Here is a 23,692-nt window from a genome sequence, read left to right as displayed (position 1 = left end):
TATAGCACAGAGAAATTAACTATGAGGATATCCACCACCTCCCCAACCCGATGTTTAATTGTCGACCTGCAGAACCTGTCTCCTAGCAGTGCAAGACCGCGGTGGAATTCTCAAGGCGCTGTCCTACACTACAGGTACCACAGTCATTGAGAGTGGAAGTGAGATACAGCTATTTGGTATTGGGTTTATAGAAAGGATCGTTACCGATACACATTCTACAGATATTATCTTTATTATTTTCGAAAGCACATTCACAATGAACTCCTTAACTAAATAGCTACCCTAAGTGAAGAAATATTAACATAGAAAGCAGGGACGTAGCATCGTTTTTGATAGGGGAAAGTCAGAGAAAAATATACAAATTACAAAACAAAAAAGGAAAATTGTCCAAACTAAAAAAAACTATTTCATGGGGATGAGTGGGTGGATGGGGAGGGATAATTCCAACTTCTTGCAGTACCAAAATTTATTCATACTACGTACATTACCCTTATTTGACTATACTGCAACAAAAGGGGGCAACCGGCATTTCAATGAACATTTTCAATAGTAAAAGTTATGTTTGGGAAAAGAGGGCAGGTCCCCCTAATGCTACGTGCCTGGAAAGCACAGAAAAATTCACAATATAAGGATACCCATCATCACCCCAACCCGGAGGCAGAAGTGGATTTCTGTATATCCTTTAGCACCGACTCTTGCTGCCTCTTGTTGATGTATCAGACATTTTTATGTGTTTAGTTATATGTATAATATTAGTGATAATAATGCACATGATTGCAATTAAAAGTGCAGATATATCTTAAATCAAGACAACCTATGTCTACATATGAAACTCAAAATACCACCAATGTACTAAATGGAAGAATTGCTCTTCATTATATGTTGTACTCTGTCTGTTATCTTATCTGTAATTATACATGTTATATGTTTATGCCCATTGGGCCCTGATTTGGTAATAAATCCTATTCTATTCTATTCTATATATATATATATATATATATATATATATATATATATATATATATATATATATATATATATATATAAATTAAAATAAAATCCAAGATAAACAAACAAGTTCACATTTAATTATTACACTAAGCGCTTTCGCCGTGAGGCTCTTTGAACAGAGTGTAACAAAGTTTATAAAAACAATACAACTTGGTTGTTATGACGTCGTTATTGTGACGTCATAAAGGCAGCATTATATATTGGCGCAGGTAAATGTCATTAGGGCGCCAAAAGTAGAGAATTGAACATATGTACATTGTGATGAAATAGACTGCTAATTTTAAGCTATAATGTTCAATTTACATTTAGTTTAGGTTTAAATAATTTAACAAAGTAATCTTCCTTGGCTCTCCGTAATTGTTCATTATTTTCTAGAACTTTATAAAAAGGAAATATTAAAAAGTTTCCATTCGCACATGAATCAAAATGTTCACTGCATGGCGTATTCCTGACAGAAGGGTTCCGTATTTGTTGTTTATGGACTCTTACGCGGTCAGCTAGTTTGTTACCGGTCTGTCCAATGTAGTTTTCCCCGCATGAAGTACAAGTCATACAGTATATTAAATTTTTAGATTTGCATGACATATTCGCATTTACGGTAAATGTTTTACCACATTTAAAAGTGAACGTCTCTCCTGTTTTTAAATAAGGACAGGTTCCACATAGGGGGTCCATACATTTGGCCACTGTGCGTATGTCTTCATTTGACGAAAATTTGGCTCTTGTAAGGAGTTTCTTCAGGTTTGGGGGTTGGCGCCGGCTATAGATTATGTTCTTCAGGTCAATTAATTCCTTTAGATTTTGGGATTGTTGTAGAATGGGGAAGCACTGTTTTACGGAATTATACATATTAAGGTTCCGGGGGTTATGTGTAACGACAAGCGGGATTTATTTATTGTTTTCCTGGGCCCCTGCTCTTGTAGAACTCCGGAGATCTGTAGTTGGTATTGACTTGGCCCTTTCAATAGCGACGTCTATTAGATCATTGGGATATTTTTGTCTAAGTAAAAAAGTTTTCAATTCCTGTAGACGGCTGTTTCTTCTGGTTTCATCTATGACAATGGTACAAACACGTCTTGCCATATTAAAAGGTATGTTACGTTTTACGTGTGAAGGATGGCAGGAATTAAATACAAGGTATTGATAATATTATTAATATATATATTGCATAATATTATTAATATATATATTGCAGCAGCATCGAAAGTATTCTAACTTGCCTAGATAGCCGAACGACATAGTGCGCTGCTCTGCACTGTTACATGTAGAAGACCAGATTCCGCAGATCGCTTGTTCAACCCCGGATTGGGGCCGGAGTAAGTATCCTTATAAAGTTAATTTCTCTGTGTTTTCTATATTAATTAATATTTCTTCACGTAGGGCAGCTATGTTAGTTTAAGATCGAGTCATTGTAAATGAAATGTGCTTTAAAATAACGTTAATTTCATTGCATTGCAATGCGTATCGGTAACGATTCTCTAACCTGGCCCGGCCGGGCTGGGGCGGGAGTGAGTATCTTTATAAAGTGAATTTCTCTCTGCTTTATGATATATATATATATATAAAACAATTGACATAATTTCTGACACAAATATCCTTTTAGGCCTTCCAGAAAAAAACTTGCTCGTTCTCATTCGCTATAAAGATTTTCTTCATTGTTATGTGTACGCATCTTCATTTTACCTGTGGTAAGATGATGTGGTATGTCTTTACAGTTATTAAAATGTTTTACGGAAAAACGCAATTGCCCTGCTTTTCACAGAAGGACAAATTCATGTGTAATATTTCATTCTGTGGTCGTAAAATGTTAAAAGGTCATACCTAACATACATGTACTTTACAATATACATTTAATTTCCTCCTAATTTTCCAAGATATTTAAAATCATTTAGTACCATCTAACGAATCGGCACACATTAACACAATTTTTGAACAAATATCAAATGATGAAAATCCTTGTATTTTTTAAAGACTAATTAACAAAAATTTAGATTTAGTTGGTATTTCCTCAAACTTTGATTCAGATAAGTGTAAAATATTACCAGGCATCATAAAATCGCACAAAGGTTCTTCAATTATCGAAAATCTTAAATTATACAGGGAATAAATAAAGTTCAAAACTACGTTGCATATGTCATTAAATGTTTGATTCTTAAAAACAATATAATTTGGACCATGGCGGTCCGCACTTACCACAACTCATTTCCAAATTGACTTGACTTTAAAAACAAAATAAAAAAAAAATTTAGATCATTTTTCATTCTAAAAAAGACAAACCACAGCTTATTTATCTGTCCAGTATCATGTGGTCTAACCAGTCTCCCGTGTCCGTTTTGTTTCTCCCTCTTCACAATATGTGGCATGTACAACTACAAGTCGCTTCATCAGCATATTTTATAATTTAAAAGTAACTGGACTTTAACAACATCTTACAATGTCCTTGGTAACAGATTGGACAATAGCATATTGTATTTTATTGACGATTTTAAATAATAGCGAGGGTCAGATGTCCCTAACCTACCCTCCTGCACGTAAATATCCTCTGGATTTTTTGGATAATTATAGCACACCTGGACCATGTGGTATGCCAAAAGGTAGGCCCTTTGTTGTTTGCAGATTAATTAAAGTTTTGCGGAAAGTATGATTTTATGAGTGCATTTTTTTTACTTTAGAGCTGTATCAGATTTTGCTAGGCTTTAAAAAATATTTTTAAATTAAATTATTTAAATGGCCATTCATACTTATGAAATTAATTTGTCTCAGTTATTTGTTGCAATTCTTTTATTTGAATACAGATACCACATTTCATTGTGCCCTGGCTACAGTTTTTATTCTTTCAGGATTTGGTCCAATAACAACTCTGATCACAGGTTCCTCTATTAATGTTACATGGTTTATGTCTTATCCACAAAGAGTAAGTCTGTAATCACAAAAATATAGTGCAGTTAATCCAGCATAATTCTCTTTGACATATTTGCGAAAGGTAATGATTTTTTTTTTTTTTTTTTTGATATCCAGTTCATTTTCAATTCAGAATGTTTTTAATTATAATCAAAATAAATATGACATGAATTAATTCACAATTTTTTTGTCAAACCATTGAGTTTTTCAAAAGCTGACTTTGATCATATTGTGCTTTAAACCCGTCATATAATATTATCTATGGTTTATGTTCACTAACACGGATTTTTGCTACATTTCTATATTTTAAAAACATTAGAATTCATGATAGCATACATATCCAAGGCTTCCAAATTTAATGAAACTAGGGTCCCATGCAAGCAGAATAGAATATCTGCTTTGGGAAGCCAATATTCCATTCCCATTTTTTAAAATCAAATTTGAAAGAAAAAGAACAATTGTAATCAAAACCTTTTTTTCCTTTAAATATGGAAGAAAAGAAGTCGGGAAAAAAGTATTGCGTTTTTGTAAAATTAACCGAAAATTTACTTTTATTTGAATTCATGGTAAAGATTGCATAAAAATGTTTATGACATGCTTTTATCTACAGTCTTTGTGAGTCGCCTTAGTACTTCTCTGTTATGGGAAGCTTTAATTAGGGCTCTCGATTCTCTATAATTGGGGTCGTTCAAAGGCCCCATTTCCAATTAAAAAAAGGTAGCTTTTCCCCAAATTGAATGTGTTAATTTTCCCGATTTTCACTTCCCCCCAAAAATTAAAGAACATTAAGAAAGACATATAATTACTAAACTTGTTATTCACATTTCTCTATAATGCAAAACAGAAATTTACTTGATAACAAACACTAGAAGCTCAATATGTATAATGTCTATTGATGATTTCCCCAAAATTCCCAAAAAGATCGCCAATTTTCCCAATTTTTACGGCCCTAGCCCCAGTTCCGTAGTGGTGTGAAAGCTCTGAACTTATGTCCAATGATGTTTTAAACTAATAATCTTTTTTTTACAGGGAGGGTTTCAATTGAGTCTACTAAATAATCAAGAAGAGACTATTTATAACTTTACATTACACGATTTCATTGGACAAAAAGACGGAATGTAAGCATAGCATTACATTTGAAAAAAAATAGATATTTTTTCCTACTCGATTTTAACATTAGTAAAACTTCAGATAATGAAAAAAGAATTTTTCAATCTTATACGTTATTCTCAGAAACTGAGTTGAAAGGGCTGAAGATTTTTATGTCTTTTTATGACATTTATTTCCATGTCATTTTTTAAAAATATAATCACTTTTGGTGACAACTTCGTTGAATACAAAATGACCACGACCTCATTATTTGTATTTGTCACAAGTCGTGGATACGCTGGGGTGACTTTACCAGACCAGGAGTGTTTTAACTGCTCTATAAGATTACTGAGGGAGTCGGAATATAGGACGTCAGCTTGTGGACGACGTTACTTCTGGACCTGTGCCGACATCCATATCGTCAAATGTGAGCAACCATTTCATAACCAACGTTAAGCTGTCTTCAAATTCCATGTTTTTCATCTTTTACGTCCATATCGTCAAATGTGAGCAACCATTCTTATAACCTTATATAACGTTAAACTATCTTCAAATTCCATATGTTTTACATCTTTTGTGTCTACATCAATTTTCAATCGTTCTCTATTTTTTCTGATAGAACTTGATGTTTTGATAGTTTATATATCTGTTACTATTGAAACATGTTATTTGAAATAGCTACCCAGGAAAAGAACATGCGCAATGGTTTCTCAAGAGAAAATGGACGATGCTTTTGTCAAAAGCCATGTCGTGGATGTAACCGTCAGCACATAGGTAACAAGAATAGATATGGGTTACCCCATATCCAAGATATTCGACTTTTAATTTATTCGAATTTTCATTGTGATCAGATGATTTCTAATAAAAAAACAAGTATTTACTGACAAAAGGTCAGAGATACTCAAGCTGTAGAAAGTCATAATAAAAGTGCCATGAATATCCTAAAACGACAAAATATTTAGGCGACTGAGTTTCAACATCTTTTGTTGAGTAAAATATGCATGTACTAGGAAACAAACTGCATGTTCATAAATAACGTTAGATGCATGTAGTGACTATCACAAAGTCGCACATGCATAAAAAAAGTACTTTCACATAGAACATAGACTAGATATAATTAATCGTATAATTTTAAAAATGTATTTAACACCTCGCTCATTTTCAGGAATATTTAATCCAAATAGCATATGTTACAGGCCTGTAGCAACGTTTTCAAAGTGAAGGGGGGGGGGGGGGGCTCCGAAAAAATCCCGCGTACTATGGGCCTGTGCTACATGTGTACCATCTAACTTTCCAATGATATTATAATCTTCTGTAAAAAAAACTATCACCCATAGTATAGGCAGATGTTAAAGATGGTCAACATGTCACCTTTTAGAATGAATGAACTTGTAATCAATGAACTCGTCCAGAGATGCATTGACGGCCGTTGTTAAACGCAAAGGAAAGCGCGAGATCGGCTATGGAGCATCACTGAATATTCCTTATAGTCATAGAATAGAATCCGACATTTAACACTTGATATAGATTTTGAATATACAGATGTTTTGAAGATAAACTTAGTATATTTTCGTGTTTTTAAACTGAGTAGATCGATGACCTAGTCTCGTTTTAGATAACTCAGCCCCTCTAGCCCAACCTAGGGCTTGAGTAAAAAACCTGCACTTCTTATGAAACTGGTGTATAGTTCTAAACTTCTTCATGTCCGTAGCAAATACTGATACCCAGTCTACGTGATCTAGGCGTCACTAGCAAACGGTGCACACACCTGTGCTTGCAAGACCAAAAGCCTAGGTCTACACACGTGCGAAGATCCTTTCAGACGAGCTCGGAACATTACGTTGCTTTGCCGAGAAGTTACGATTGCAGGTGTTTAAATAATAACCATTTCGTTATTCATTAAAAGAGAGAAAAAAAACACACAGTTAATGATTAATATATCCATTCAAAAGAAATTATAAGGCAATGAACGAACAATAATCATGACAGTAATATAACTGGTGAAAAGATATATCATTATCAATCGAAGTATGACCTATATATTTTCGGGAAAAAGACTGAGGAGGCAGCGAGCGTAGGAATATGAAAACTTTTAATTTGCTTTTCTGGGGAAAGGGTGATTTTCTTACAATCTTTTTACATTAATTTTGTTTTCTTTAACGTATTAAATATACATCATTATTCCTAACATTTGTTGTAATCTTGTATATACTGATCATGAATGGAACTATTTTCGTCGGAGCAATTGTGTGAAGAGTACCTGACTTTAGTAATATATCTTGAATAGATAATATGCACTGATCGAATATATTAAAAAGTGTCAATCTGTAGGAAGAGTTAGAAAAACTGGAATTTAACCTTGTATTTTTCTCTGATTATGTGACAATATCATTTTCGTCTTGAGTCAGATAACTGTGATACAGACATGGATTGTTCTGGACACGGTATTTGTGTGAGTACAGAGGATCCCTATGCGTACCACATCACACGCTGTTTCTGTAATATGGGGTATTTTGGTCCAAACTGTGAACGGGGTGAAGTATTCATATAAAAATTATTGTATGCAGAAATGTTCAGAGGACCTAAAAATATTATACACCAAGAACTATTTCGTTCAAAATCTATTATAAAGTTTCTTGTGGTGTTGATAACAGTGAAAAATGACTCGTCGAAGTTTGTGTTTTGCAAAATCATGACTTTTTGATTCAAAAATCAGTCTTCAATTTATTTTTCTTTATTCCTTCTTTTTTTCTAGAATCATCAATTAGAAAGATAAATCTTGATGTGAGTAAATATACACACACTGACCTCACTAGCAGATTCCAGCTTCTACACAGAATATTACATGTAAGTTCTAGCTGTCTTTGTAGAAAGCCTTTCTGGCATCTTACATGATATATGTTAAACATCTTTTACATGCTATGTCTTACAATACACCGTGCCCAAAGAGGAAAACAAACGATTTCATATGCAATTTAACTTACCTTTATATATCTTAAAATTTAAATAAAATAAATTACTTTACCATTAATTTTTCACTATTTCAAGCAATATTAAAGTATTTGTATTTTTTATGTCTATGCACTTACATGTTTCTTTGTCTATTTACAATACCAAAACTGTTTTTCCTTCCAGGAGGAACAAGAAATTGAAATGGTTTTAAAAGTAAAGACAAACTCATGGGTAGGGATAGGATGGCGACCAACAAGTAAGACCTTCTAGCATGTACAATAGACTTTTGTGACAAAACTTTGAGCATTTACGTTACATATCTTACCAGGGAGGAAGAGATGTTCAGTTCACAATTTTGAGGTCATAGAAGACAGCAGACAAATTTTCCCCAACAGTTGTTTACTTACAGATTTTAAAACGCGGTGTAAATATTTCCCTCTCCTTCCTGGTTTCACAAGAAAAATAGCGAGTTCTAATTCTACAAAATCAGCAGAACCGACGTCATCTACACCAGATTGTAGAAGAGGCGTTTACAATGGTAACAATGCTATAAGTGGAGGTAATTATATACGGAAATAGACTTTATACGCCTGTTGAACTGTATATCAGACAAGTAAGGAAAGATTTTCCTTTTTTCAGACCATCCTTCTCCAATGGATTGCACAGATTTAGTCATAGGTGCCGCTAGAGGCATGCGCAGTTGGATTGGTGACTATTATACACGTGATTTTTCTACTCCACTCCGGGATCAGTTATACGATGGCTCAGAAAGTCTAACAGCAGCAGTTGGGTTTGAAAAGGACGGCTATACATACATTCTATTTCGAAGAAAAATGAAAGGTATACTTGAACTCTCTTCAGAGATTTGTGTCAGAAGTGTGGCCATCTTTTTTAATGACTTTTATTTCTTATTTCAATATTCTTTTTCTAGCAAATGAGAGAACTGATTACGACATCAACGACTATTCTGTACACTTGATCTGGGCACAGGGACAAGATACAATAAAGCGTCCTCTAAAATGGAGAACTAGGAATGAAACTTTCATAAAAGCAACAGACTTTACCTTCTTCAAAGAGGATGAATTGAAATATCATGGAAATGAAAATCAAAGGGGCTATAGAAATTTTAATTTCTTTGACGGTATTACCTTAAGTATAGAAAATAAATGATTTTAAAGATTGAAAAGTGACCGTCGTTGTCGAAGTGATATGATAATCAATCCATCATATGTTTACAACAGTACTGATGAATCATAACTATTGCGCAAATGCTTTGAGTTTCCCAACGTTTCCACTTTTCACAATATTATATATCTCTTTTTCTTGTTTTACATTTTGTAGGTCAAAGAAATATTCCACCCTCCCTAAAGTGCTATAACAAATGGGGAAACTGTTCAAGAAGCAATGACGTAAATTGTTTCCTAGTCACATGGACTTATGACACCAGTCAGATTACGTTTACAATCAAAGCTTATTTAGCATTAAATCATTGGGTTAGCATTGGCTTCAATAGCATTAAATCAAAGGTAAGGTATGCTGAATTTATTCACAATTTATGCTGTCAATTTTCTTGTGATTTCACATATTTCATTCATCTTCCAAGGTTGGAGCTGATACTATTGTTGGATGGATGACAGAGAATGGGGAAACTTTTATTCAAGACAGGTACTATTAAGATCATGATTAAACACTTAAAGTTTTCTTCAGTAAGTGTGTTCAAAGATACTTGGATTTATTGTATACCTTATGAATGCTCATAGTTGTCCATTTTCTGATTATCTGGATGACTTTGCTTCCAGAAAAACACTCAGCAAGTCGGAGATGCCTATGGATAGTCAACAAGACATCACTTTAATATCAAGCTCCAGGGAAGATTCAGTCACTACCTTGACTTTAAGCAGACCTTTAGCTACAAACGATCCCAGTGATTTTTCTTTGTTACATAATTGCGCCTATTTTTTATTTGCCAGAGGTGTCTTCAATAGCACTACCAATATAAAGTACAATGACAAAACAGCCTTCCTATCGAACGAGAAAATATGTGTACCTTGTACTGAAGGTTTGTAGGAAATTTATTCATTTTGTCCCGTTTTTTATTAATTATATCCATCATATGGAAGATCGGAGCTTACTGTTTTAGTTTGTGTGTTATTCTATCTCTCTATCCTCAACTCTAACCTTGGTCAGAACTGTCAAACTATACAAAACGGATATTTTATGCCAAACTTAACCTCTCGATTTTGAAGCTAGACTTTAAAGCCTTTTCTTATATTAAGAAGTTTCAGTTCGATATCAAAATGTATTCAATCTAATTAAAATTAGATCCTTTACGCTCCAGCGACATAACAAAATACGGGAGCGTAAAGGATCTAATTTTAATTAGATTGAAATGTATTCCAGGTAAAATTTATTTCATGTATCAGGTTAAAGGAAACAAATATTTAGAGGATGGTCAATACAATACGTGTATATCATATCAGTAGTATAGAATATATGAAGTCTCGACGCGTCTAGAACAAAACCATTTTACAGATACAGGTTTTTATTCAAGTGCCAATTTGTTTAGAAATATGGGTTTTTATTTATGAAGTCCTTTCAAGTAATCTTTTGTTTTAAGTACGTAAACCATATAATATGTTGCGTATTAATTTTGTAATGTTTTAAAATTTCGACAACGTGCTTCTTATACTACATTTTTATTTTCCAGTCCAGTCACAGGAAAGTCAAGAGAAAGATAGGACATTATCCATTTCCTTTATAATCATAATTGTTACGTTTGCTACTTGTAGTCTCTTGTTCTTTAGTTTAAGAAGTATTTTATTCATGATATACATAAATGTATATACAATGAATATGGATTGAACAGCAGGCAAAAATGGCCTATATAAGTTCTCTCCATTAAAGATCAAGGTACAAATCATGAAATGTTACAATAATATATATCATAACTTTTACAAATACATGTACTTTAAACTAATTTTTAAGGAGGATACAATGTACAAAATTGAAAAAAGAGGGGAATTGAACAATAAGGTGGAATAATGAAAGGAAAGAGAGAGAGAGAGAGAAAAAAAAGAGGGTGGGGATAACGGAAAAGGGGAAGAGGCTCAGAGCCATATATGTATATGTACTTTCAGTGTACATGCTGCACATTAATGCTTATTACATTTTCACATTCTAAAATCTTTTAGTATTTTTTATAAAATTATGAACTTGATCAAATAATAACAAATTTTCTTTAAGAGATAGACAATCATAACCAGACAATACAATATTGACATCTCTTGGTATGTCATGATCAATCATATATGTAATCAAAGAGTTCCTGGCAAGATCATAACGTGGGCATTGAAAGAAAAAATGAACAGAATCTTCAAAAGAATAACCACATTTTAAGCATTTAGGTGAACCAACTAAGTTATGATTAAACAAATCTGCATTAAGATTACTTGACAAGTTTCTCAACTGACAGTGGAATATATTTAATTTCCTTTGTCCATAACTGTATAATTTTGATTTTATTTTATCATCAAGATTTTTATTTTGAATACTTTGTTTGAATTTAGCTACACTTGTTGCAGATTTCGTGCTATCTGGCAAATCATTCCATAACTTAATTGTAGATGGTAAAAAACTATTATAATATGCAACTGTTCTAGTGATTGGTATGTGATACAAATTACTATTGCGTAAAGCATAATTGTGTGAAACAGGTAGACACTGTTTAACCATATCATGCAAATATTCAGGTGTATAATTATTAAGTATTTTGTACATAAGTGTAAGCTTGTGTTTAGTTCTTCTTTCACTCAGTGTTTCCCATCCTAATTCTTTATATAAATTTTGTTTCGAAGAATTGCACCTTAGTCCAGTAATGATACGCCCAGCCTCTACTTGTACACTTTCTAATAGATTGCTCTGCTCCTGTGTACAATTATCCCACACTACATTACCATATTCTAAAATAGGTCTAATGAATGCAATATAAATTTTAATAAGGGAATCCCTGTTTAGTTTATATTTGAGTGTGCGAAGAACATTTAAACGTTGGCATGCTTTGTCATATATTTTGGAGATATGTTCGGACCAACCGCCATTGGATTGCATTATAAGTCCAAGGTGACAATGACTTTGTTTCTGTTCTATGTAGTTATGTGTGTGACCAAATGAAATTTGTGGATGTGATTTATTTGACCGTGTAAAATTAACATTTACAGTTTTATTAGGGTTAAAATCCACCATCCATTGTCTGGACCATTGTTTAATTTTTTCCAAGTCATCTATTAAAGAGAAGGTAGGGGCTAATGTATCAGAGTCTACAATAACAAACAAAGAAGTATCATCTGCAAATAACCTAATTTGATTTTCTAAATTTACAGTTATGTCATTAATATATACTAAGAAGAGAAATGGTCCTAATACAGAGCCTTGTGGAACACCTGCATTTATACTTTCTCTAACTGAGGAGTACCCTTCTAATAAAACTTTTTGTTCACGATCAGTAAGATAATTTTCAATCCAGTCCAATAAATTTCCTGCAATACCATTTTGCTTAAGCTTATATAATAATCCCTTATGCCAGACCCTGTCAAATGCCTTTGATATATCACAGAATACAAATCTTACATCTTTACCCTGGTCTAAACTGCTTATAATAGTATTGTATATCTCTAGAAGTTGATTTACAGTGGAGTCTCCAGGTTGGAATCCAGACTGATTTTTAGATAGAAGATTATGCTCTAGCATATAGTTGTAAAGATATTTAAATATAATTTTTTCCATAATCTTGCAAAGAATGCTTGTTAAAGCAATTGGCCTGTAGTTTCCTGGCTCTTCAGGACTCCCTTTATTTTTATAGACTGGTGTAATATTTGAGAGTTTCCATATATGAGGAAGCTGTTTATTGGTTAATGATGCATTAAACAATTTTGCTAAGGGTGCAGTAATTGAAGGAATTATTTTTTTTAGTATATGTGGAGAAATTTCATCAGGTCCTGGGGGTTTAGATGGGTTGATATTTTTTAATTGATCCTCCACATCTTGGGGTGTGATATGAATTGTGTTTATTGAATATGGTGGACCTGGCCCTTGTGGAGGTAATTGGGGTTCTGTGCTAACATCAATATGTGATATTTCTGCAAAGTGTTTATTGAGTATATTAGCTTTATCAATAGGGTGTATAAAAATTCTACCACTGGATTTTATTGGTGGGGGTTTAATATGTTTTTTAGAGAATTTAGTAATAGACTTAACAATTCGCCACCATTTCCCAGGTGGAATTGTTCTATCTAATATTTGTGAAGTAATTTTTTCTTTATAGACCTGTTTTGATTTACGTACCATACTTATTACTTCATTTCTTAAATGACGGTATTTACTCCACTGGTATTCGTTATTATTTTGTTTTGCCTTGTAATGTACTCTATTTCTTTGTCGCATCTTACATCTGATAGCACTTGTCATAAATGGTTTATCTGAAGGTCGAATGGTCACTACTTTTTTGGGTATATTTTTGTCAACATAATAGTTATATACTTTCATAAAGTTGTCATATATGTCATTAATATTGTGAGTATTAAATACCTCCCTGTCCCAATCAACATTTGACAAATCTGTGCATAGTTGTGTATAGTTAGCATTTGCATAATTTCTTATGTATCTTTTATATGAATGTTGCTTGAAAGTTTTAAAATGCAGATCAACACCAACTGGACTATGTGTGCTACAAAAAGGTGTTAAGACATTTACAGTTTCTATTCTTTCAACAGCATTGGTGATAATAAGATCAATACATGTACCTTTTGATGTTGAGAAATTTGTTGGTTTTGTAATGACATTTGACAGAGAAAATTTTTTTAACATGTGTTTAAATGCATTGTTACCATCAGCTAACATATCAAAGTTAAAATCTCCTAATAAGAATATTGGTATTTCAATATTCAAAGCACTTTCTATGGATAGTGCAAGCTGATTCACAAAATCTGCTTTTGCACTTGGTGGTCTATATATAACACCAACTAAAAATTTATGATTGCCATTTTCAATCTCAACCCATATAATTTCAATATTGGAGGTAAATATATCATCACGTTTCTTAAAACTAAGGTTATTTTTTACATAAAGCATGACACCACCACCGTGCCTGTTACGGTCAAGTCTAACAGGTGCCTGAAATCCATCAAGTTCAATATCGTTATCAGTAATAGAATGATCTAAATGGCTTTCAGTAATGGCAACAATATCATAATCACATAACTCATTATATATAATGTCAATTTTAGGGAGAAGGCTACAAACATTGTTATGTATAATTCTTATATTGGAGTTCAATTTAGGACCTGGATTGGTTTCAATGCCTCCTATAATAAGTAAATAATATATTACAAAATTATAATATAGGGACATACCTTTAAAAATGCCATCCCTTACACATAGTTTTCCGCATGGTTGTGGGAAATAATATAGGTAAATCTCAGTCATTTGTGTCAAAAATGAAATAGGTATGGTCAAGAAATGCCACAACCATTATAAAATTAACAACTTTCACTTTGCGTGCAATAGAACAAATGTAAATCTTTTGTTTTAAGTACGTAAACCATATAATATGTTGCGTATTAATTTTGTAATGTTTTAAAATTTCGACAACGTGCTTCTTATACTACATTTTTATTTTCCAGTCCAGTCACAGGAAAGTCAAGAGAAAGATAGGACATTATCCATTTCCTTTATAATCATAATTGTTACGTTTGCTACTTGTAGTCTCTTGTTCTTTGTTCTGGGAATCCAAGTTTGTGTCAAAGTGATTAGAAAGAGGTTAACATAAGGGATCTATTTTGAAAATATATTATTGAAAATAAAATTGTGTAGAAATAGAATACTTTACTGGGAGTACATTTACTTTTTGCCTGGAATTCAAAATATTATCCTTTGACATCACAACACTTATATTATGTACATACATATACGTAATCCGAGATTCCTCTGACTCCAACCCCTGCTTTTATATTTTGACATGTCAAAATATAAAAGCAGGGGTTAGAGTCAGAGGAATCTCGGATTAACATATACATTGTATATGATTGTAAGTAAAAATTATAAAATTGTACACATATTTGAAGAAAAGAAATTTATGAGCTTTTATTTGTTTTATATCTGAATCTGTCTTTTTTCATTTATCACACAGTGTGAAATGTTTGTTATATAAAATGGGTCTTATAATTCAAGATCTAGACGTCAAAAAAACGAAAGAAAATAAAAAAAAAAAGAAACGAGATGAAGAAAAGGGTAGGGGGTTAAAGAGAAGCAGCAGGTCATTATAAAATAAGTAACTTCTCAAGACAACACAGTGTGCTTATATGGTAACTTTTAACCATGTTAAAGCCACTAGCTGACACAAGAAAAAATCTTTTTAAACAATAGTTTTTCATTTACTGATCATCATGAGGAACTAAAATATGAAAAAGACGTTCATGTCATGTAACCATCAATACATAAGGGCCTCTCGTTTCAAGGTGAATGTTTATTCGTTTATTCTAAATTTGTGTTAACCATGCACTACAATTAGAAGCACATATATTGTGGGTGGGGACATAGCAACAACACAGTTGTTTATATCGTTTAATCTATATATATTTGTAATAATAAGAAAGAAGACCAGCTTCAGGTTAATTAAAAAAAAGTAAATAATAATGATGCAACATAAATCTGTACATATCCGAGTATACAAGAAATGACTATATACATGTAGTTTTCATTTGTTACTTGTTCGTTAAATTGCTAATATAGCTGTGTTTGGAGAAATTATGTTTCCTCTACATTACAGCTTAGGAATTTTATATGAATTCTTAAAAAAACAAATGTCTAAAATTATCAATAAAGATAAAATGAATAGTTACATAAGGTCAACAATACAATAACATGAAAAGTGTAAGACTAGTGTTAAACATGAATACTAGTATTTTAGAGTAAAGATATAATCTATTCCAAATAAGTTTTAAAAAATCCTTGCCAGTTTACAAATAAATAAAATTAAAACAAATATGTTCAACTTCATACTTGGAAAAAATGAAAGTGCACAGTTCAAAGAATTTATACACATTCAAAATTTCTTTAAAAATTTTTTCTTGGAATTTAATGTGCATGATAGCAAAAACCCAGATTGTCTAACGTAAATTGCATTATGAAATTTGAGAACTTCCATCACAGTAGGATTTTACATTTTTTATCTGCTTTTTTCTGTCAGTATCTGTCAAAGTCAGCCATAAGAATTTTAAATAAGCAGTAGGTCTACACAGAATGTTTTAGAACTCCCTTCTTCTTCCTTTCTCAAGTCCCCCACCACATCTTCCTCTCTGTAATGTGTTAAATCAATGACTTGCAGTACTTTCAGTTCTTGTATATAAACATGTATATTTCAGAGTGAGTTTCTCTCCATGATGGAGCGTCACGTTGATTGACTTAGTTTCATGAAAGTTGTTTCCCTTAGACTTAATAATCACTTTTTGCAATGCTTACAGGAAATGAGATAATTTTTATGTATCTCTTCAAACTGATGACTTTCAGATCGATCAAGTTCAAGTTTTAGATACACAGGTCAAATCATCTTTAAAAGTTTTAGTAAATCCTTGTTCACCCCCCCCCCCTCTTTTTTTGGATTGTGCTTTTAAGAAATTACCATTTGCACAGGTCTAAGTACATATGTTGTAACATTGACAACTGATTCAAGAATTTTAAAACTTTTAAAGATACACCAAAATCTTCATTTGGAATTAGCAATAAACATATTTTTTATTTTCATGAAATCTAACCTCAAAATTGCATCTTTATGTTTAAAGAGAATTGGATATACATGTCATTGAAATTCTGTACCAACATGTGGGTACATATATGTCATATTATGCAAAAAATAAAAAAATGAATATCTTCATATTTCTTCTGATTTGTTGTATTAATTTAATTCAAGATCATGTTTTCTACTCAAAGAAACAGTCATTTACCTGAGCTCTTGCTTTTCATAACAAACATGGATGTCACAAGCAGATTTAAGGATTTTAGCAGCCACGTATTTCCTTACTTCCTTTACGGAATCTTCATCTGAGAGGAGTAATCTACAAAGGGAGATATATTCAGAATGGAAGGGAAATAATTTAGTCAAATTTTCAATGCAATTTATTGAGGACGATGCCTTAATGTGCTTATTTAATATTTTCTTAACTACCAAACAAGTTCTTCTCTACCTATATAATTTTTTTAATTCATTCATCTGTCCGACATTTTTAAACAACACTTATAAAACTAAAGTTCTTCTATCATTTATCAATGAAGTAAATAAAACTTACTGGATATGTTGTCTGTTTGCTGTAGAGGACAAATTTTGCTGAAGTCTGTCCTCCTCTAATGTGTCCTCAGCACCTTCCCTTGCTGATTCAACAATAAAATTTAATTTCATTTTTTTGTTATAAAATTGATTTATCTTAATCACAAACAATAACTGAACTACCGGTACACAATCAAAAATATAACAAGTTTTTAAATGCCTCTAAAGTTAACATTTGTTATTGTTGTTTTGAAAAATATTTTACACTTGTGATCAATCATTTTTCTAGGACTCTTGATTAACACTTATTTTTTTAATCCAGCTCAGAATTTTTCAAAAGGAATACACCATGGTGCAATTAACTTAAAGTAATACTTACCTTCCTTATTAAAGGACAAATCATAATACACCTCATTTGGTTTTCTGATTTGTGGCCAGGCATAGTCTTTGCCCTCTTCCTTAGACATGCTTGGCATAACTCTTTTGCCATCTGTGTTCTTATTCCACCCAATACTGTACACATAAAACACTTTTTTGTCCTTTGCTCGAGCAGGGCCTTGGGTGACCATACGGAACTTATGCTGATCCTCTAATGTGGCATTAGATTCTTTTAAAAAAACAATAATTACTAATATTTCCTAAATCTTACAATATGTGATTAACAGATATGTGAAAATTAACTACCCTGGTAATCCATTAAAGAATATGCAGTACAACATTTCATCAATAGGAGAGTTGCCAAGGAAACCAAATGTTCAACCTGGTGACAGATTGGCTGCTCAACAGACTGAAGAGACTGGCATTTTGAACAACTATATAAGTGTTTTTGCTTGTGTGTTTGCTTTAAGCCCCTTTGAAAATATTTCTCTCATGTTGGGATACCACCAATTGCCAGCAGAAAGCTACAAATTTAGACCTGTACTTGGCATTTATGGTCATTGATCAGTCATCTTTTTAGTGCCAGCATCTACTGTGAAATGAAACTCAACTGAAAAACCAGTCTCCACATACTGCAGTGGGATTTTATCTCAAGACATAAGAATAACTCCTTACTTAAAGACTCCAGAACAAAGCAATACATGTATCTAGCCACTGTGCCACACCACATGTGCAACAATTATCTTGAGTAAAAAATGGACAATATACATGTATCAAATGACATCAAAAATAGTGACCTGTTGGGAAGGATGAAATGGGAAATGGTCTTACCTGGTGTTGTACAAACATGTTTTTTTTGGTATCGATATATCTTGCTATATTCATCTAAACATTAGTCATTCTATAAAATATATGTTTTTCTTTAATTTTTTAAGGAATAATTTTGTACACAAATGGAAAATTGACTGTGTCTAGCTGTATTTTTCAACTGGAAGCCTCCTCTGTCTATAACCAAAGTTAAAATGAAAAAAAATAATAATGAAATTAATAAAACTAATGAATAAGTCACGTTTTAAAAATTAATTACATTTACAGCCAAATAAAGATGCTTTTTACCAAACATGCTACCTAATTCTCTAACATCTTTATTCATTACACTTACTTTCACTAAAGTCGTTGAGTCTTGCGTGATAAAAATAATTCTGTTTGCCTACTTTATCTTCTCCCTTGAATGGGCGCTCCACTCTTCTTGTTTTATCAGCAGGTTCTCCTTCATATCGGCCATACCTGTATCTTACAGATCCATGTTCTACATCTATCAGAACTGGGGTATCCAATTTGTATTGCTAGTAGATAATGGAAGGTTTGAAATATTGTAATTTCTAATTTATAGAAAAGAAACTCTCATTCCAAATTTAGCTCAATCGTTCATACAGTCATAAGGTTGCCGAGTGTTCTCTTTTAATATCTATCATATTGAATACCTTGTGGTCGCGTTTAGACAAGCTCTCGGTGTGAACTAGACGAGGGTTGGCAGTGACACCTTCAGGAACAGAAGAACTTGCTCCAGTGCCCATGATTTAGGATAAAAAATGTTCACAGCATTTTGTTTTGAAATTCCTAGAGTTTCTTCAAGCGTCTTTGACAACAAAAATAGACACAGTCCGAGCCCGATTTATTTTTAAGTTTCTTGCACCCGATCGATATTTGTGTCCTATGAATGTTTACGAGTAGTAGATGAATTGATTAGCACGTTAATAATCGATTTTTTTTTTTTAAATTCTGATGGGCTAATGTGATCGATTTTTAAAAAAAAGATTCTGATGGGCTAATGTGATTTTATGAACAATTTTCTGCTTATACGTAATATGTTTGACCCCCCCCCCCACACACACACACACAGAAAAAGAAAGAATCTTGTATCTGGTTGCGTTTATTGTGCGAGGGCGGATTCAGTTATTTTTCGTAGGGAGGCCACAGGGAGGGTGATTTTTAAACTACTGAATAGAAACTTCAAAACGGACATCATGCTTTTTAAACGCACAATTTTTTTTCAGACACGAAAACCCTCCGAGACTCTTCATGTCTCTTCCTACCAACTTATAAGGGGTCTATTTTCCTAGTGGTCGGTCCAAACACTCGTTTGGGTTACTTAACTATATAAATTGAAAAGTCTAGTTATGAAAAACTTGGGAGTGGGGGGTCCTGACCCCCACCCCATCCCAACTGTTTGATTCGCATTTATATACATGTCGTAAATTACATGTACATTGTGGTACATTAAAGTTGCATTCCTTTTCACCGAGGAAGGACACTGTATACTAATCGTACATCCAATATTGGAATTAGTGAGTTCATAGCGGTACTTTGGTGTATATATATTGTCAAGAAAAAAATGATTGACTTTGGTCCTAGTTGTAAAGCTACGGGAAACGCAGGATAGGACGAGCATTAGCCTAAATAACCTCATCTGTAACAAGAGCGGATCGAGAGGGGTCCGGGCGGATCTTGGACCCCCTAGGAAACACAGGCCCCTCTTAAAATGGTAAGGAGAATCATGTATCTAAAGGAAATTGATACTTGGGCAAGTTCTTCAATAGTCTCTAATACGATCTTTTTTGTTCATAATAACGAGATATTTTTTTTATTATTATAAGGAGATCATTCCTTGGCATTATGGGATTATATTTACATTCAACATGTATTTTGCTTATAAAGTGTGAGGAAAACTACGGCATTCAAAACACCATAACACGGACAGGGGGTCAAAAGGTTAAAGTACTATGCTTTTTATTTTGACGTCACAAACGTTGAACGCCCTGGAAGTGCAACGTCATAAACGAAAATCAAAATTCGCTCTCACATTGAACAGAAGCTGTTGCAACGGCTCTTCCATTAATTATAACTTACCCGAAGGATAATACAGGGATTTTGAAATATAAATCACATTTGCAGTCAAGACAAGGAGTTAAAAAATGTAAATATAAGCATTAAATCATTATTTTTTGAAAGATATGGTCTCATAACTGCAACGGTGTGTGCAAACAAATTTTCATAACGCGCTAACGCGCGTTACTCAATTTGTATGCACACACCGTTGCAGTTATGAGACCATATCTTTCAAAAAATAATGATTCAACGCTTAATTATCTTGTTATTGTGAGAACCTTTCTCGCAGGCACGTATAGTATCGGGGAATGGGTTGCTCCTTTTTTCCGAAATTCTTTTACCGTTAATTTAACATGAAAAAGAACAATTTTAAAATTACCTCTCCCCCACGTTGTTTTTTTTTTGGGAGGGGGGTTTATCAAAGTTGTCTACTTTCTGTCTCCATCCTTTCAAAACAATACTGCGTGCCAGTCTTGTACTTCTAAAGTTCTTTTCATTGTTATTAGAAGAAACTTTCGGGTATATTGCTTTATCTCAGAGTCCTCGCCTATCGCAAACCACACAGCCAAAATGTACCATCCTCTCCCATTCTGGGTAGGAGAGAGCTATATGCGGACCCAAGACCGTGGCTTGAGACGATGCGGCTATCGTAGATTTATATTGATTAAATGTTTAGTTTGAAAGATTATCAGGAAAAGAAACGAAGTTGATTTGATGGGAATTTTTATAAAATACCTAAAATAATTAAATTGAATCTGTTCATATTGCTTAGATTTCTTTTATTTATATATACTTAAAAAACATGCACACATTTGCTTGAAAATGGATTTTTTTTTAGAGAGAGAGAGTCATATAATATAGGTTATTAACCTGCTGTTCATCATCTTCTCATTTTCTGAATAAAACATTAAATAAATTCATGAAATTGATTTTCTCCTTCTCTTTACAATTGTTTACATTTGTTCTAAAATATGAACCATAGGATTACATTTAAAAGGAAAATTGCTATCTAAGTCACGGTATGACATAATAATTTAAATACGTATAGAGTCTCTTTTTTACGCCGTGTCCTAAAATGTGCACCTTTTATTATCAAGTCACGTTACTGTTTTAAAAATAAACCCTTGTAAATTTTTGCAGGTGAACGATCAGCAAGTCGTAGCGTTAACCTATCATTTAACACATTAAATTGGATTTTAAAAGTGCTACATAAAATTTCAACACTTTAAAGAAAAATTCTCAAAGACAAACTGCAAAATTTCTAAATTAATTTATTCTATTAAGTAATGCAAAAAAAAAAAATTTAATACAATATACAAGTATAAATAATTTTATCTTGTTTATCTTTTTTTTCCTTTTCCTTTTTTTTTCTTTTTTGGAAATATATAAAGTATGCTAAAGTGACATGTAGGTCCAATGGGTCGGGTGAAATGTATATCAAATTCCATTGAAATTACATCGTATTTTCTATATAATCATGTCACTATAATAAAATATTTATTTAATTACTTACTTTAACTTTTTGTTTTAAGTATTAACAATTAATTTATTTCAATTATTTAAAGTAATTGAAATACACGTATAATAAATCACATATCTAATCTTAATTACATGTCCCCATTTTCTTTGTCTTCAGAAGATTAGTACTAATGCTGGAGAAAGCGGGGGGGGGGGGGGGGGTCCTGTATCAACAGACGCATATACATTAAGAATATGCGTTAATTTTTGATAAAGCAGCCCTTGATGTAAGATCAAAATATAAATTAAAGCATTTTAAATAGGAATACTAGATTTTTTTTATTTTGAAGACTTAGCGATAACAAGGCTTTGTGCGTGATATGAAGTACATCTAATCAATAACTCAGAATTGACATTAAAAAAATTATCATTGTAATTTCATGTAAAATATAACAAAGTGGGAATTTAAATGATTTATAACATTGTGCAATATTTTTTGCCCTTAGAGAAGTTACATTTAAATATATGATCACGATTTTCTCTTCGATACATACCAGGACATGTGTATATGATCAGCAAAATATAAATTCTCATGTTTTTAGTACATGTGTACCGGACTTGAATTAAAGTTCGAGTCATACGTCAGTGATTTCGTGATACGCTTGACTTATTTCTTCACAAAAAACATTTAATTCCATTCAATAGATCCTAAGAATGCGGACAAACAAATCCAAGCCGTAAGAGCGTAGAGGGTTTAAATTCCCCGCTGCGACTTTAATCCACACAACACTTGTCCTGTTCAACCGAAGGAAAAAAAAAAACTAGAAGATACGATGTACGTTTGGACAAGCTGGACTTCGTTTTTCCTTGCGTGCAACTTTGTGCATGACACCTATGCTCATGTTGCGCTGAGTTTTCCACCCGCTAGGAAATATGCACTAGATTTCTTGGATAATCTGAGAACAACAGGCCCTTGCGGAATTCCGAAAGGTGTGTCTTTCTTAATCTTTCCTAAAAAATAATTGCTTCGATTATCTGCATTTCATACTTTGAGATCTTTGGTAGTACATAATTCATTTTTAAGTTGCATTTTCACAACACTACATGTACATGGCCAGGCAGTCGTTAGAATTACAATCAATCAATACTGTACATGCCTGCATGCCGCCAGTGTGAATTAGAGCATTTATCTGTCTTAAATTATGGTTTACAAATGTGAGGATACGAATTTTCCTCTGTTGAAAACCTTAAAATGTCCTAATGCAATTTTCTTTAGGATTTGAATATACAACAGTTACCGAAAAATAATGACTGCATGCTAAATCGGATCGAAAATACCAATACCTTCAATGATCAATTCAATAAATTTTTATGCTATTTTTATTTTGATTTTAAATATCCATTACAAGAGAATTCTTTGCTATTGTATTTCACTTAAAGATGAATGGATTTCAAGTTTCATTCGAAGTTCTTATGACCTCAATGAACATTACATGCTGAAATTAAAGGGATATTTAAACAAAACAATTGACATTATTAGTCTACAGTTTACCATAATGCATATACATATACGTGTTTCTAAAGCAATTGACACAATTTTCTATTGCATCTTATTGATTGATAATACTTTCAAAAGAAAGAAAAACTACCACAGGCTAAAATAGGGACAAAAGCATGTTAACAAAACCCGTCCTATTA

General features: G+C 32.6%; 2 protein-coding genes and 1 long non-coding RNA gene across 3 annotated transcripts; 2 read left to right on the top strand and 1 right to left on the bottom strand.

Annotated features, from left to right (window-relative positions):
- The first annotated feature begins 8,446 nt into the window (after positions 1-8,446).
- LOC133190244 (uncharacterized) lies at positions 8,447-9,464 on the top strand. The gene is made up of 3 exons (XR_009721583.1): positions 8,447-8,512; positions 8,593-8,793; positions 9,295-9,464. It is a non-coding gene; the product is annotated as an uncharacterized LOC133190244 (long non-coding RNA).
- An 80-nt stretch (positions 9,465-9,544) lies between these two features.
- LOC133190647 (uncharacterized) lies at positions 9,545-14,756 on the top strand. Its single transcript, XM_061326339.1, has 4 exons — positions 9,545-9,618; positions 9,753-10,012; positions 10,661-10,738; positions 14,713-14,756. The coding sequence occupies exons 1-4, from the start codon at positions 9,584-9,586 to the stop codon at positions 14,754-14,756; spliced, it is 417 nt and encodes a 138-aa protein (XP_061182323.1). The 5' UTR covers positions 9,545-9,583.
- Positions 14,757-16,050: 1,294 nt separating this feature from the next.
- On the bottom strand, positions 16,051-19,236 carry LOC133190243 (uncharacterized). Its single transcript, XM_061325753.1, has 6 exons — positions 19,132-19,236; positions 18,810-18,993; positions 17,649-17,876; positions 17,292-17,373; positions 16,950-17,060; positions 16,051-16,304 (listed from the first exon to the last, which is right to left on the bottom strand). Exons 1-6 carry the CDS (start codon positions 19,222-19,224, stop codon positions 16,223-16,225), a joined length of 780 nt encoding a protein of 259 aa, XP_061181737.1. The 5' UTR covers positions 19,225-19,236; the 3' UTR covers positions 16,051-16,222.
- Positions 19,237-23,692: the final 4,456 nt, after the last annotated feature.

Source organism: Saccostrea echinata, unplaced genomic scaffold (genome assembly GCF_033153115.1).
Source record: "Saccostrea echinata isolate AGI-Se365-2 ecotype Australia unplaced genomic scaffold, CSIRO_AGI_Sech_v1 ptg000022l, whole genome shotgun sequence".
Classification (NCBI taxonomy): Eukaryota; Metazoa; Mollusca; class Bivalvia; order Ostreida; family Ostreidae; genus Saccostrea; species Saccostrea echinata.
This window is presented reverse-complemented; position numbering and strand designations above follow the sequence as displayed.

Bases quoted from the DNA above. Each gene is read 5' to 3' on its own strand.
- LOC133190647 (XM_061326339.1), top strand. From the start codon at position 9,584: ATGACAGAGAATGGGGAAACTTTTATTCAAGACAG. The intron at 10,013-10,660 runs GTTTGTAGGAAA...TTTATTTTCCAG, and splicing joins ATGTGTACCTTGTACTGAAG to TCCAGTCACAGGAAAGTCAA. The intron at 10,739-14,712 runs GTAGTCTCTTGT...TGCTACTTGTAG, and splicing joins AATTGTTACGTTTGCTACTT to TCTCTTGTTCTTTGTTCTGG.
- LOC133190243 (XM_061325753.1), bottom strand. From the start codon at position 19,224: ATGGGCACTGGAGCAAGTTCTTCTGTTCCTGAAGGTGTCACTGCCAAC. The intron at 18,994-19,131 runs GTATTCAATATG...ATTATCTACTAG, and splicing joins TGTCTAAACGCGACCACAAG to CAATACAAATTGGATACCCC. The intron at 17,877-18,809 runs GTAAGTGTAATG...TTTTTTTAAAAG, and splicing joins ACTCAACGACTTTAGTGAAA to AATCTAATGCCACATTAGAG.